This window comes from Triturus cristatus, chromosome 10, assembly GCF_964204655.1.
Source record: "Triturus cristatus chromosome 10, aTriCri1.1, whole genome shotgun sequence".
NCBI classification, from domain to species: domain Eukaryota; kingdom Metazoa; phylum Chordata; class Amphibia; order Caudata; family Salamandridae; genus Triturus; species Triturus cristatus.
Window position 1 is genome coordinate 995679075 of NC_140593.1, and position 15667 is coordinate 995694741.

Below are 15667 nucleotides of genomic sequence, written 5' to 3' on the forward strand. Positions count from 1 at the left end.
TCACACATGGGGTGAAATAGGCATTGTGCTTCAGGGTGGTCAGGCAGAACTGGTAAGTCGGGAATGCTCTAACCTGACGCACCTCTCCCTAGTAGGACAAAAGCAACTATGTCAAAGGCAAAAAAGGGGGGAATTGGACCGGGGAAGATAAGGGCAGCTACAATATCCCTGCCAGAGGGTAAGGGTAAAAAGCCTGCTCCACCTGGAGCCAGGGTTTCTTGTCAGGGTTATAATTCCAGTCGAAGGAGGCGCGAAAATGTAAGAGGAAATGTCCAGGAACCCCAAACCACGCTCCGAGACCGGCTTGCTCAAGCTCACCCCCGCTACCCTCAGAGGGAGACTCACCCCTCCCCCGATACAAAAGCCAGCATTTTCACCTGAATATGCTTATGTACCTAAGGATAGAGAGGACAAGCAGGAGAGTTTGTAGAACGTATAACAATCTGAGCAGGAAATTAATTTTCTGGCTAAGTCTGCCGAACCACGAGATTTCTAGCTTCGCCCTGTGACACAAATCCTTGAAAAGGCCTATGAGAAGTGGTGGCACATTGCAGGCATAAAAGTCCTTCATTTTAGGTGGCAAATAGATCCCTAAATAGGGGATGGCGGAAGCCTCTCACTGAAAGCCTGCCTGCCTAATGGCGACCTCAAAGCTATGGTGAGGATCAGCAACTCCCATACTCTGTGACTTGGTGAAGTTAACTTTGAATCCCAACTCCTCCACTAGGGCGTGGACCATGGTACTGGGGTTTGTGATATAGCAGAGGATGTCATCAACCGTAAAACCCGAAATCTAGGGGTTGGCTTGTATCTTTGCCACTAAGGGTTCTATCATAAGAGCAAATATGGAAGATTAGAGCGGGCATCCTTGACGGGTGCCTGGTGTGAGCCGAATGGGTTGAGAGAAGGAACGCTTGACCTTGAGTTTGGCAGTAGGTGCCTGAAAATTAGCCAAAATATACTTTTTTATTTTAGGGCCCACCTGGACTTTATCCAGAACTTTAGTGAGATAGCTCTAACCCACCCTATCAAACTTCTTCTCTGCGTCAAGTGAGCGCAGGACCGTAGGGTGGTGTAGTCACTCCGCCAATTCCATAAAGACCACCACAAGCCAGATATTATTGTTTGCTTGTATGTTGCAAATGAAGCCCAAATTGCAGTTGACGAGGGTGATAGGCCGATAGGAATGGCATTGCGTGACAGGCTTACCGGGTTTCAACAAGAGTTATATGCGATTCCAACATGGTGTCGGTAGTCACCCCGATGGTAAAAACGAATTAAAAACGAGCACGAGAGGCTCAATCAAAAGATATGCATAGGCTTTATAAAAAGTGGCAGTGTAGCCATCGGGGCCAGGTGCCTTATGGGAAGGGATGTTGCTATTTGCCACCCGAACCTCATCCGGGGTGATATCATCCTCCAGAAGGTGCAATCTGGAGGGGAATAGGTGATGAGATAATCATCTTGTCGCTGAGCATCAAACTGTTGGACTTGGTAAAGAGCATGGTAGTAGTTACTAAAGGGTCTCCACCATCTCATGGTGAAGGCAACCCTCCTCATCTACCATCTCCCGGATGTGATTACAGGTGGAATGAATGAGTAATTTATGCGGCAAGAGTCGGTCCGCTTTGTCCCCTTTTTCATAATATGTTTGGTTAATGTGAAGCAGTTTTTTAGCCGCTGATTTCATCAAGAGATGTTCCAGCTCACCCCGCAGCTAACTCAGGTCCCGCAAAGTCCTGTGGGAGCCCCCAACTCTATGGCGTGCCTCTCCATGTTGTATCTGAATCTCTAATTCTTGTCGATGGAGCTTATTCGCCCCCATTCGAAGGCTGCGGTGTGAGAAATTAGTTTGCCCCACAAAACTGCTGTTGCTGCGTCCCAGAGGGTCGCAGGTGCCACGTCCCCTGTGTCATTTGCTCTTGAGCACATTCTGATAGCTACTACGTTTACACTGGTTTGTGAATGGAAGCTTTAGCATCAACTCTGAAATTTTTTTAGAAAAATGTGCTCAAGTTTGTTTACTTGTGTTGATAGCTGTTGCAATGTTTTATGCTCAGATAAGATTATTAACTTTGATATTATGTATTTTTTATGTTTTAAACTTTTTTGCTCTGTTTGCAATTGAATACATATGGATACAATTAGGAGATGTTGCTAATGTGCTGAATATTTTTTAACCTTAAATTAATGTTATAAGGTATGTATCTGCAATTAATATCTCTGCCAGTTGGAAGGTATGGGGCCTGAGAGACCTGTACTCCCCGCCCTGACAAACTATCTACAACCTTTATGTAATTGCAAAAAGGTTGTATTGGATTGCTGCTCCCACTCATAGGACATGTAGGCAGACTAAACCAGCAATGATTTTGCTGTATAATGCCACGATAAAGAACTAGGCACTCTGCTGACAGCCTTTAATGCACCAGCACTAATTGTTCCTGAATATGTACTTTGCATTTGTTCCAGGTTTGTGGCGAGAATGAGGTGATGAAGGATGAAGGATACTGCCAGATCATCAAACAGATTACAGATAACACAAGCTCTAAGACGTAAGTGCTTTCTGACTTTCCTTTTGTTAGCCTTCTGTAAGGTTGTGATTTATTTACTCACAGGCAGAAATGTATGTGTATACAATAAATGCTGCAGTATCAAATTCCAGGTTAACAAATCCATGAAGCAAACCATCATGAAAAAAATGTCTGTTCCTAATTTGTGCCTTATGGGTAGAATCCACTGCAATTACTTTGAGAACCAGTCCTAAAGTGCACATGCTGCTCCCCTAAACATCATGACATTGTTGTATACCTGCTTGGCATGTTTGATGTACTGGTAATTCTTTTGAAAAATGGTATACCATATACCCAGGGCCTGTACTTCAAATGCTACTAGTCGGCTGCAGCACTGATTGTGCCACCCACAGAAGTAGCCTTTCAAACCTGTCTTGGGCCTGCTACTGCAGTGCCTGTGTGTGTAGTTTACTGCCACATCGACTTGGCATTTAAAGCCACTTGTCAAGCCTTAAATTCCCCTTTTATTACACATAGATCTCCCTAAGATAGGTCATAAGTAACCCTAAGAGCTGGGTGCCATGGGAGTAAAAAGTAGGACATATACTTGTATTTTCCATGTCCTGGTAGTGACAAAGAGCCTATTTTGTTTTTCACCACTGTGAGGACTACCCCTCACATAGGCCAGCATTGGGAATTCTGTAATACACTTTTAAACTGTAATTCTAAATCAGAGAGGAGTAGCTGTCTCATGTTTCATATGATTGGAATGATAATGATAAATCCTCCTTACTGGTGAAGATAGATTTAACATTACTGTTTTAGAAATGCCACTGTTAGAAAGTGGACATTTCTCTGTACTTACTGTTCTTTGTGCATGACAGCCTGTCTCTAATACACTTCTGGGTTGGGTGTCAACTGCCCTTTGTGCATTCCCTTTAGACAGCCACAAACACAGGAAGGTGAGGCTTATCTGCATTCTGAGCCCTCATCTGCATTCATCATCATTTTGATGGGTCTTCCTGGGCATGGAGGAATGAGAGGGGCTGACACACTTCAATAGGTAGTGTCCTTTTGTCAGGATTTGAGATCCTCAGGAACATACCTCCCAAGAGGCCCAACTTTCGGCAGCTCCTGCTCTGTGTGCTAATGTTACCAGAGCAAAAGAGAGGCCAAATGAGGGAAAGGAATATAGGGAAGATACACCTGGGATGGAGATTGGTGGAAACAAAGGATAACCAAAAAAACATGAGGTAATGAGATAACAGTATTAGTCTGTCCTATACAGAACATAGACTGTCAAGTTTAGATAATTACAGAAAAAAATATATCCAGCAAAGAAAGGGAATTAGTAATGTAATCTTATAACCATAAGATTCAGCAAGACAGTTTTATAAACATTTTCACTCCACTCACCAAGCTCAAGATGAGTATCTACAAATGTAGAGAACAACTCTGCATTATTCTATTGTATCTATACAGTTAAACAAGAATACATTGACAAAGAATCTCAGCAGATCAAAATACAATAGCCCCTCTATTTTGCATTCCCAATTTATTCTCCCTCCACAATTCACTGGATTAAAACAGAAGTTAAAAGGTCTGACGGAATTGCAGAATCAGCCCCGAACTCCTGTTGTGATGCAGCCCAAGGAGGTAGAAAATGAAACACAGTAATTAAAAACTCCTACTCACCACCCGAGACCCAAGTGTCATACACTGCGATGTAGCTCAGAAATACTCGCATGTCGTCAGAATTTTCTATACTGGAACAGCGAGGCTACAGCCTATGAATTACCTGACCGCACTGTAACAGGTCTCAAAAGAAATGCTGCCACAACGAACAGGATCCACAGAGGCGGAACGCCGCCAAACTTCAGAAGTCATGTGATCTGAATAGCAGACGCTGGTCTGCATTCCCTGGGGGATTAAATACTGCTACTGGTACACACTTCTGCTTGTACTCGAACTGTCCTTGCTCTGGTCACTCTGGTGGCCATCTTGGAATGGTGTAATGTTGTACAACTCAGCCATCGCCTTCCTTTTTCCTTGTAACTGTTCCCACATAATCGAACCACTGGCACCTCATCAATGAATGCTGGATGCAGTGGTGGCTCCTCCGCTAAGGCAGAGGAGTATCGCCCCACTGCCAGGAGAAACAAAGAAAGGAACAAATAAAATGATAATAACGAAACGTTATTATAATTTTTTTTTTTCCTCCTGCTGCAGCAGTACGTGAGAGGGAGGGGCGGAGCTGCAGGGGAGGAGTGGTAGAACACTCCTGTGCGCAATTACTATTTGGTCTGCCCTCTCCTTCTGCCCAAAACAGTCCTTGTTCTCCATGCAGGCTGCATTACAGCCTGCGTGGAGAACATGCCCACCCCTCCAGCCCTGGCTGAGAGACGTCTCATGGCGCTCAGACCAATCACAACGCTGCATTGCAGCGTTGTGATTGGCTTAGGGGTGGGAGCCTGGCTGCTTGCTTCCTGTTCCGACCTGGAGTCAGACACAGGCGAGCAGGAGAGAAGACGCCGGACCCAGCGGCGGCAATGTAAGTTTTTAAAGCAGCCCTGGCCCCCCCATGCTCGCCCCCCACCCACGAGCTGTGATGGCCACCCCTGGCGGTATGGGCCCTGACACTGCAAACCGTGATACCTGTCCACACACAAAGCACTGATTTATCCCACGCATGATAGCTTAAAAGGGCTCAACTGGACTGCTTTTTTGTTTGTTGCCCTGCGGTTCCTTGACTCTGCTGAAGGAGAGCTGGACTCTGCCTTCCCTCCAAGTGATCTGCAATGGCTTGCTGGCTTGCCTTCTGTTTTCTGAAGTATCAGGGATACAAAAGACTTCCTGCAATTCTGCTAGTGCTGCTGGATTCTGCCTTCTGTGAGTCCTACCCTTGCCTGAGGTGCCCTATCCATTTTCTGGACCTCATTGGTGGGTTCTGCATCTAGTTTCTTTAAAATGTATGCATCGTCACCACTGCGCTGATTGGAACCGATGCATCAGGGCTCCGTCGCAGAGGCTGTTCGGTGACAGCGGTTCTACAGCCTGATCGGCCCGACGACAACGCACTGCGCGGCTCGGCAACGGCTCATTCCTTTCACTTCAGCAAAGCTCAATGACGACACAGCGACCTGACTGCTTGTAAACGATCGACGAATCGAGCTCTCAGCGTTGACGCTTTGCTCCATCCAAGGAACTTTGTCAGGGGCTCCTGCATGAGTCCTGTAGATGGCCTGCCCTCCATCTCAGTCGGCCTGAACTTTGGATTTGCACCAGTCAGTCACTTGTGACCTCAAGTAACCTTCTTACCGCTAGTGACTTCTAAGTAAACTTTTTGCATATCTCGACTTCTACTGATTGGATTTTTGCTGTTTTGTTCTAATTTTGCTCAGATAAATATTATTTTCCTAAATCCAAGTGGATTCTTTTTGTGGCATATTCATTGTGTTACTGTGTGTGTGTTGCACAAATACTTTATACATTTCCTCTTTAGATACATCTGACTGCTCTGTGCCAAGCTACCAGAGGGTGAACACAGGTTGTCTTTTAGTGTGTATCTAGCTTACCCTGACTAGAGTGTGGTTCCTATCTGGCCTGGGTGCATACCTTAGATAACCAGGAATCCCATTTCTAACAGTAGCTTTCCCATTCCAGCTCACGAATAAATCCTAGCTGCGAGAGGCCCATTCTCCTCAATGCTCCACAGGGAAAAAAAATAATTCTGCACAACTTCCATGAGCACTTGAAGGAACTTGCAATCACTTGCACAGATGATCACCAAAACCAAGAGATGATTCTGCAAATATTCAAATGCTGCAGATCAGTACTGAGATATCTGGTTCTACATGAGCCCCACATGAACTTTGAGGAAATCTTAACACTAGTTTCTCATCTGAACTATTGAATGCAAGAACCACAAAAAATGGAGTTGACCCTAGTTCACGTTGCCATAAAGAGAACTTCTGGACCACTTCTGGACCACTGTATACAGACAGCACTGATACAGTCCATTGCCGCCCCCACCAAACTCAGCAAAACAAAAATGAGACGGTTCCTCAAGTCACAGAAGTAAATGTGGATGCTGCAGTTATGATACACTTGGGAACCAAGAATGCTCGACATAAGGAACGATGTGCTTAACATGTTCATGGTCCATCATTCTGTGTGCACGTTTAAAGTTATGTATGAGCCAACTCATACTTTATCATTTGTAGATTTATAATTAGAGTGATTGAGAACACAAATATATATAATTGCTTAATCAAAGCTTTTGAGTTAAGGGGTGGGAAATGCAGTGAGCTAAATTCAGTGTCATTATAAGAACCTTGAAAAGTCTGGTGCTGATGAAAACTTTTGCTTGTGATTTGGTTTTAGACAGTGCAAGAAAAAAGAGAACAATGAATGTAACCTGGAGTACAGAAATGTAATGATTCAAAACACATTCCCTAATTACCTTTAATATACACATGCCCGATGTGTTCTGCATATGTCCATTGTTTTCTCTGCAACTGCAGCTGCATCACAGGCCAACCCTTTATCCCATGTATCACACATTCATTAACCATGCATCGTCTGAACCTTACCTCTGCTATGTGCCACCAACACAACAACTCCAAACACCAATCCACAGGCAACACTGAGTTCTCGGTGACACACATTCATGCCTCCACCCACGTTCATCTAGGCACTCCCCACATCTTCTTGCAGCTCACTCATTCACAGTCTGGAATGTTGTGACTAAACATACAATTCTGGTTGTGTTTTTTACAGGGATAGCAGTCAGCGGGGTTGGAGACTTCTTTACATCTTGACCGCTTATTACAAATGCTCTGAGGTCCTCAAGCCCTATCTCTTCAGGTACTTTCAGGACATCTGCAGGAGTCCCGGCTTACATTTTCAAGGTGAGCAATATAAACATGTTTTCCCTTCTCTATAAATTTCAAAATACTCAGTCAGGCCCTTCAGCATCTTTGGCTAGTAATGGGACATGCACATCTTGATTCTTGCTCAAGGTCTTGTTTTTCAGACACACTTGCCTTGTGTCCTACTCTGTAAGTGGTTGCAATGCCTTGGTGAGCAGACCATGTTCATGTTATGTGACCATCTTGCACCAGCAGGCTGAGTGTCCCTTCTTGAATACTCTGAAACAGTGGTTCCTAACCTTTTGACTTCTATGGAGCCCCCCCCCTTAATCATTACTGAAACCTTGTGACCCCCACTGAATCACTGTTGGAAAACCCGGACCCCCACTGAAGTACTACTGGAAGTCGGGGACACCTCTGTAAGCATTTTCAAAGATTTAAACTGCAAATCAGTACAAAAAAATACAGAAACATGCATTCATCAAACAAATATACAAATGATGAAACATTTTATATAATCCACAAAAAATTATTTAAAAAATCAAACTTTTCATGGGAAGATTGGAGCTTTTCTGAATTCAGTTGAAGCCACTCATTGTAAATACTATATTCTGTTTGATGCACTAACACTGCTCCAAAAAATCAATTTGAGGATACAAACTTTATTAGCCTCCAATTTCAAATTAGTTCAAATTTACAGAGAACTTTAAAACTTTACATTTTACATTTTACTTCTTCATTTATATACACTTTATTAATCTGTTAATAATATTTCACTCTCTAAACAGTCGTGGACTCCCTGATTAGGCTTTGCGGACCCCCAGGGTCCCTGGACCACAGGTTAAGAACCACGGCCCTGAAGATTATCTACCTTCAGAGTCAAATGTCTACATGTGATGTTGTGTATATATTGAAGAAACAGTCTTTGTTGTGATAGCAAATACAGACACACTGCACAAAATATATTTGTTGGGGACCAGATGTTTGTAGGTAGACATGCTTTGTTGTGATAGAGTGGGTTGCTCACCACTGTGTCATCACTTGAATCTATCTTTCACAACTACCATTTGAACACAGCCAATTTCCTTATTCAATATGGAGCAAACTAAGAGTAAAACTTGTGTTAGTTCAACCTAAGAATCTAACCAGTTTCGTTTTTGATACCTTTTATTAATGTATCTGAAAATTAAATATAGCTATGGAACAATTCATTCGTTTTCAGAGTGCCAGAAAGGTTTCTTTAGACAGCCATAATACAGGAGAAGTTTAATGGGATGACAGGGCAAAGTAAACACTAAAGGTGGAGTAGAATTAAATTTGGTCTGATAATTATGTGCTGATAGGGACAAAAATTTGTTTCTACTCAGACTCTGAGCCACCACACCATGTCAGGACACCAACAAACTTTTGATCAACCTGAGAATGAGACATAGCGACACCACTTTGTTCAGGGTTGTTTTTTTCCTGTAAGCTTTTTTAGCTTTGTTTACTCAGGCTACCTGCTAGGGAGGGGTCTCACTGACTACAGTACTGCCTGTAACCATTGGAAGAAATTGCTAACATTGAAAAGCAGGTGTCATGTCAAAAGGAAGTCTATTTGAATTAGACATTGAGTGTTAAAGGGCAAGGGCAGAAGATTCCTTTTTCCTCGAGGACTGACAAAAAACTTGATGTGAAACCCATTAAGGGAAGGACCTGTAGCTCTCTTGATCAGGGGTGCATACGATCTACAAATGGGTGACATACTGGTAGACAGAATGTAGTTTTACTTGTGCTATACAGCCACCCCCTTTAACAATTTAGAAGTGTGTGTTGATGTGCTAGTGAAGTTATGACTAAAAAGTATAGTGGAGCTATGCATTAGCTGTAATTGACGTCACAAAGACAATGGTGCACTGAATGTTTTGTGAATACCTTATTGCTTTTTCAAAGTATTTCTTTGAATCAAGGATTTGTCTAATCTCTTTTTGTCTAATCAATAACTAGTTTGGGTGCTTCCGTTTCTGCCCGTTTTGCTGATTTTGCTGAGAAGCCTGTAGATGAATATCTCCCTAGAGACAGTATAAGCTCACCTGTTAAAGAGTTACTAACCCTGCGATCAAACCTCCAGCCAGCAGTGTTTTGTAGAGCTAATCTGTAAATTTTGGTAGAGGGATTAGATTTGTGATCAGAAAACTTGTCCGAGGCCTGGTGGCATTGCATGGTCTTTGAGCCATATGTGGACATGTTGAGGAAGGTGTGGATGGCATTCATCTCCTGAAGGAAATTAAACCCTAGGGTGGGACACAGGTCATCTGAGGCCTGCTGGCAGTATGCCCACTAAAGGCACAAGGGATTAAAAGACGGAAGACTGCTGTGTAAGGTCCCTACTCTGCTTTGTTGTTTCTGTTTTGGAGTGTGCATTCTGATTATCGACCCCAGAATATGTATGGGACGCATATCAAGGACAAACTATCGAAAACAAAAATGTCAATAGGTGCGCAAGTCTAGATTTTGTGTACACAACTCCACATATGTGTACCTACATGGCACTTATATCTTCAAGGTAAGTAGACGTAGAGTTAGGAATAGTAAATATATACTTCCCTAGATGCCCTTACCTTTCAAAATGTTGTCCTTTGATATTTTGTACTCGATATTCTCATACCACAATATGCTGGGAGTCAAAGTACAATAGTACAGTCTGTTTTCAGAACTTAATGTCTAACAACTGTTCACCAGAGGAGGTGGTGTTGTCCATTCTGAATCTCCGTACTCATTTTAAATATTAGCACATAATCCCCAATGAATAGCACACATATTTCTCAAAACATTGACTGGCATATCTGTCTCTAAATCTTTTTAAAGAGTACTAAAATCGCTATCCTTGGGAGAGACTTCAACATGGACCTCCATACTCAGCTAGATAGAACATCCCATATACAGACACAATATCCGTTGACAGTAAAACTAGAAAACTTCATTCTCGCAGTGGTTATGGGATACATCTGGCGAGCACTGAATGGGACACGCATAGACTACTCCTATTATTTGGGTGAACATAACTCATACTCCTGCATAGATTATTTCTTCACCCCACTCACGTTAGATAGATTTACAGATGCCAATTACGAGGCAAGGGGTATATCGGACCACTCCCCATTAAGTATTACACTAGACACACAGAGGATAAAGTAACAGGAGGAATGGAGAGGCAGCATGGAGAATCTGATAGAGACATCCAGCTGCAGATTCCTTAACTTTTTTATTGAATTCTCCCCAGGCGTCAAACTGGATCCGGACATTTTTCAGCAGTACCTCCGCGTGCCGGGTGATGGCGCCGTACGGCTCCTCAATGACATCGTCTCCGGATGTGACGTCAGCGGTGCCATATAAGTCCCCTCTGGCAGGCAGTTTCTTCTTTTCCCCGCTGCAACGCGGATCCGGAGAAGCAGTTCCTCGGGTTGTTTGTATTTTTGGCCTATGGTTCTCAGTCGGCGGGACCTGTGCATGACAGATGTCGGCTACGGATCCCCACTCCATCTGCATGTGGTGCCTAGTAGAGCACCATGACTCCAAGGAGTGCGATACCTGTAAACGGCTGAAGCCTAATGCCTTGCGAGAAAGGTGGATGAAGCTGTTGATGGCACGGCTCTCCTGGTCAGAGTCCAGGCGACGTCGGTCTCCTCTCTGGGGTTCCTGCACAGGGCCGTTCAAGGAGTCGTTCCCGTGAGCATTGCTCACCTAAGTCAACAAAATCCCGTTGTCTCGCATTGAAGTCATGGCGGCCTTCTGACTCACCGTGTAGTGACATGGTCTCTGATGGTTCCTCCTGTTCTTTAACGGAGGATGTCACACAAGAGTCGATACCGTTCCTCCCTGCTTATCCACAAGCCGGGATGACTATGGCCCAGATGCAGGCATACTATCATGAGGCATACTATTATGCTCTGTATGCCTTTTTTGAGTCCATACCTCCCCCTGGAGCGTTTTCGGCCCCAAGAAGGTAGGGGTTACTCCGACTAGAAACACGCCTTGCTTGGGGTCATCACAGAGTCAGAGCATAGCCTGGTGCGGCTTTCAGGCGGTGGATGAGGCTGTTTAGGAGGCGGATACAACACCGTCCCGACGTCGGTCGTTGCCAGAAGCACGGCTCATGGTGCATGACAATACGACGACGCACCGACCTCGATCGGCTTCAGAGACACCGCTAATAGCCACTGCGGTTCCCGTGTCTTCTCTTTTGCATTCTGAGGGCAAAGCTGGCTCTGTTGTTGTTTCTCCAGCATTGCAAGGTGGCTCAGGTGATGCTGGTGACGTCGACCGCTTAGTTGGTCTGGTTCAGCCTCTTGTGGCAGGTTCTTGGGCTGCATTGAGTGAGGATGGTAGTCTACAGCCCTCTCCTAATTCTGATCTGCCTTCTCCGCGATGGAGGCTAGTGCAGCTTTTGCTGAAGTTATAAAGGGAGCTGCTGATGTCTTGAAATTGCAGCTTCCTTCTGTGACTTTGTCATCTGATCCCTTATTGGATCTGCTTCACCAGGGTGTGACAGGTGTTGAACCCTTACTGGCCTATGGAGAGTCTTAGTATGATATTCTTCTGGGAACTTGGGCAAGGCCAGTGACCAGAGTCTTGGTTGATCGTGCCATTTCCCATCCTCATCGTCTGCTCCGGGACGACACTGTCTGTCTTTTTCAACACCCTACTGCTAAGGGGTTCGTCCTGCATGCTGCTACGACTTCACTGAATCCAGATGTTTCTCCTTTACTTCCACCAGGTAGAGAATCTATGTGGTTGGATCTATGTAGCCGGAATATCTTTGCTTCGGCTAGTTCGGCCTTGAGATCATTAGACACATCTTGTGTCTTAGGCAGAGCTTCATATGCTTTATGGGACTCTGTCACCCATCTGCTTCATTCCCTTCCTGAAGGTATCAGGGCTGAACTCTTTTAGCTTGCGCAAGATGGCCTTGAGATGACAAAGATTAATATTAGGTTGACAATGAACACCACCAATTCTATTGCCAGAGCGGTGGAGAGTGGTGGAGAGGTGTGGCTCACTGGTTAGAGGCGGCAGACCTGTAAGCAGAGAATCGGCCAGGGACCAGGGTTCAATTCCCGACGCGGCAGGGTCGTGGACCAGGGTCAAAACGGACTTGATAATTCTCGCCTCGGTACCTACTCTAACCAGGAACACACTCGGCAACGCGGGGCATTAAGCTTGCCTCATCTCTACAACGGCCCCCCAGGGATGCCTGGTTTCACCTTGGAGATACCCAGAAAGGGACTATCTCACAGGGAAAGCCAGGACGGGTTCCCCAGCGGTCTTCAGCGCCAGGATACTCTATGGAGTCACAGTGCGCTTTACAAGTACACCTACATTTACATTTACATGGCTCAGTCTGTTGCTCCTCGCAGACACACTTGGTTGCATGAGTCGAAATTCCCCGATAATGTTCAGGACAGTTTGACAGATATGACATTTGACGGTGTTCGTTTATTTGACAGCCATGCAGATTCACTGATACAGCGCCTCTTGGCTGGTTACTTGTAGTAAGGCCTTTTCAGGTGTTGTGTTTCTTTTTTATATGACCAGAGACGTGGATCTTTAGGTTTAAGGATTTAAATCCTTCCTCTGCTGTTGTTGCACTTTGTGGTGTTGAACTATTAAGCACTACTACTTTCTTACTGCGAGAGTGTTTGACTCCAGATTTGACTATTTTAATCTCCGGATTGTCTTTGCAGCTGTGTAGCTGGTTTGTTCTGTTATTTTACTCTGATGAGGAGCTTAGTCTCAAGTGTTCATACCTTTTTTGGGGTATACGTCCTACTCTACATGGTGTATTGGTTTGCTGTTGTATAGCTTTTTAGGTGTACTACTTATGTACTCTATTTGTTTTCTATTAAATAGATTTCTCTGAGTACCCTGTCTTGTGTGGACATCTCTCGGCTATACAGCTTAGTCCTTCTTGGACTTCATCATATGCTCTTTTAAGAGCTATTGTTGTGAGCTAATAGCCGTTTGTTTCCTCTTGTGATACCCGTTTTGGTGTTCTGTTTACACGCCCCTCTGGTTTTTCTTAGCCAGGGTAATTAGTGCAGTTTGTTTTCTCTTCTTGAGCGGACTGCATATTTATTATAAGTGCTTCAATTTTTGAAGAGTTGTGCTGGTAATTCAAAGTTTATGAGTTAGTGGCTTCCACTTTGTGGGAGGGTATAGGTATTTCCTTTGTTCAAATTTGGAACATTCTGGTGTGAACTCTGTGTCTTAAGCTGTCTGGTAGGCAACAGTTAAGGCTGTTTTCAGTCGTGCATCACAGGGTAGGAGGTTTTTAGGCTTTATAGAAAGCTCTTCTTGTTTTTCTCCTAAAATGTTTTTTGCATATGTTATTTCTGTCTGAAGGTTAAATATTACCTGACTTCTTGAGGTATGTATCTAATTTTCTCTGTATTTAACAGCCCTTGAGGAATCATGTCTGTTGCTTCGTGAAGAAGTGTATATTATGCATATATATAAACGTCCTTGTCAGACTTACGATCACATTTTATTTTGTATCACAAGTGTGGTCGTATGTGCTTGTGGCTGGCAAGGATTCATTTTTATGTATGCTTTCTTTTTAATGTTTTGATTTTTTTTATGATATATTTTGGTACTGCACTAATAGGTGCGATTCCTTTTTCAATAATATTGTAAAGTGATCTTGGACTGATTTCTCAGTTCTGTTTAGCTATTATGTATACACAGTACACATGGCTGTGTGCATATGTGTTACACATATTTGGTCTTCGATATAAAAAAAAAAGAGAACAGGAACAGGTTTTAATGTGAGATGTGGTTGCTTCTCTTTTCTCGTTTGCCTTGGTGCCTTGAGCGTGTCCACAACTCGAAGTCATGTTCAGACTGCTGGACCATGGCACTGAAGGCCATGCGGGGGCAAGCTTTGTAGATCCTTGCGGTCCGGCAGTAGACACTGGCCAGCAAAATTCTGTGAGTTGTCGGGCCACACGGAGTCTCTGGTGACACATATATATATATATAGATGTCTATATATACATCTTTGTGGCAAACTTTTATGCAGCTGGCATAATTGATGAATACCTATACAAGATTCTAATCTGTTTGGTTTCATTTTAGCTTCTTTATAGTGCATTATGTAATCTTCGAGTGGTCATTTTGTTCAAACTAAATTCTTTATACCATGGAGGTATTATTTTTCATCTTTCTTGGTTGCGTTGATGTTCATTCATCTTGGTATAATGGGAATGAGTTCTGAGAGTCCTTCTTTTTGGATTTGATCAGGACAGTTCTTTCTCTGGTATTTCTTTATTGTTGTGAAGAATGCAGATTGCATGGCTTTTGCCTTGCACTTGGCCCCAACGAGTTCTCTTCCCCCTTGGGGGATAGAGGATAATGTCTAATAACTGCCAGATGGTAGTTTGGGGGTTTACCCCTTTTCCCTCAATGTCCGATTGTTTCGGGCCTGTAGGGTTGTTTATTATTTATATGTTCTGTGATAGTGATCATGGATTCTATTAAGAGCCAGTCTCTTGTTCTGCTACTCCTCCATGCATTTGGTCGGTTTCTAATTATGACTGGCTGGTTCTCTTTGAGAACTTTCATAGGGTTAGTTCGTAGACCCTCCTGAAGGGGTGTATAGCTATGGTATCCAATTCAAAAGTTAAGGAATCTGCGGCTAGATGTCTCTATCAGATGTACAAGTTACTTAACTTTGGTAACCTATTATCTGGTAGAGACACAGTCTAGCCACGGATTCCTTAATGCCCTGCCCATCCTCCTCACTCCGTGAACGACGTCTGAGATAAGGGTGATACCCTTTTTCAGTACTGGTTTTATAAACCGGTGATCACTGTCTCAACTAATGTTGGGACTCAACAGACCACTTGGTCTTGCCACATAGGTTTTGTTAAGATATTGCCATACCATCCATTTTCAACTGTGAGTGATCGGTGGGGGTTATTTTCTCTTTTACGCTGGATTAAACACCAGTGAGCAGTGTTGATTCATTTGGTTCTTTCTTTGAAAGTCTTTGTCTAGTATCATCGTACCTTGTATTAGCACTGTCACTATGTCACATAATGGTGTGATTCAACAAACAGATTGGTGTTGTTTTTATAGGTTTTGTTTTACTATTACCATGCCATTTATTACTATTGATGAATAGTCTGTAGAGTGTAACGTTGTTTTCCCTTGCATGCTGGTTATTTTCCAGGGTGCAGGGTTTCACATAGCCCTGTGCTTCGTTGATTCTTTTGAGGTTTTCTTTAAAATCAATGTCTGGTATTAACA

At 43.6% G+C, this 15667-nt stretch overlaps 1 protein-coding gene across 1 annotated transcript in view; it reads left to right on the plus strand.

Moving 5' to 3' along the window:
* The window catches only part of MYO15A (myosin XVA), a 1126038-nt gene that overhangs the window by 929359 nt on the left and 181012 nt on the right, over positions 1-15667 (plus strand). Inside the window, exons 58-59 of the mRNA XM_085631315.1 lie at positions 2470-2552; positions 7290-7420. Coding sequence (XP_085487441.1) covers positions 2470-2552; positions 7290-7420 — 214 coding nt within the window. The remainder of the gene's footprint in view (positions 1-2469; positions 2553-7289; positions 7421-15667) is intronic.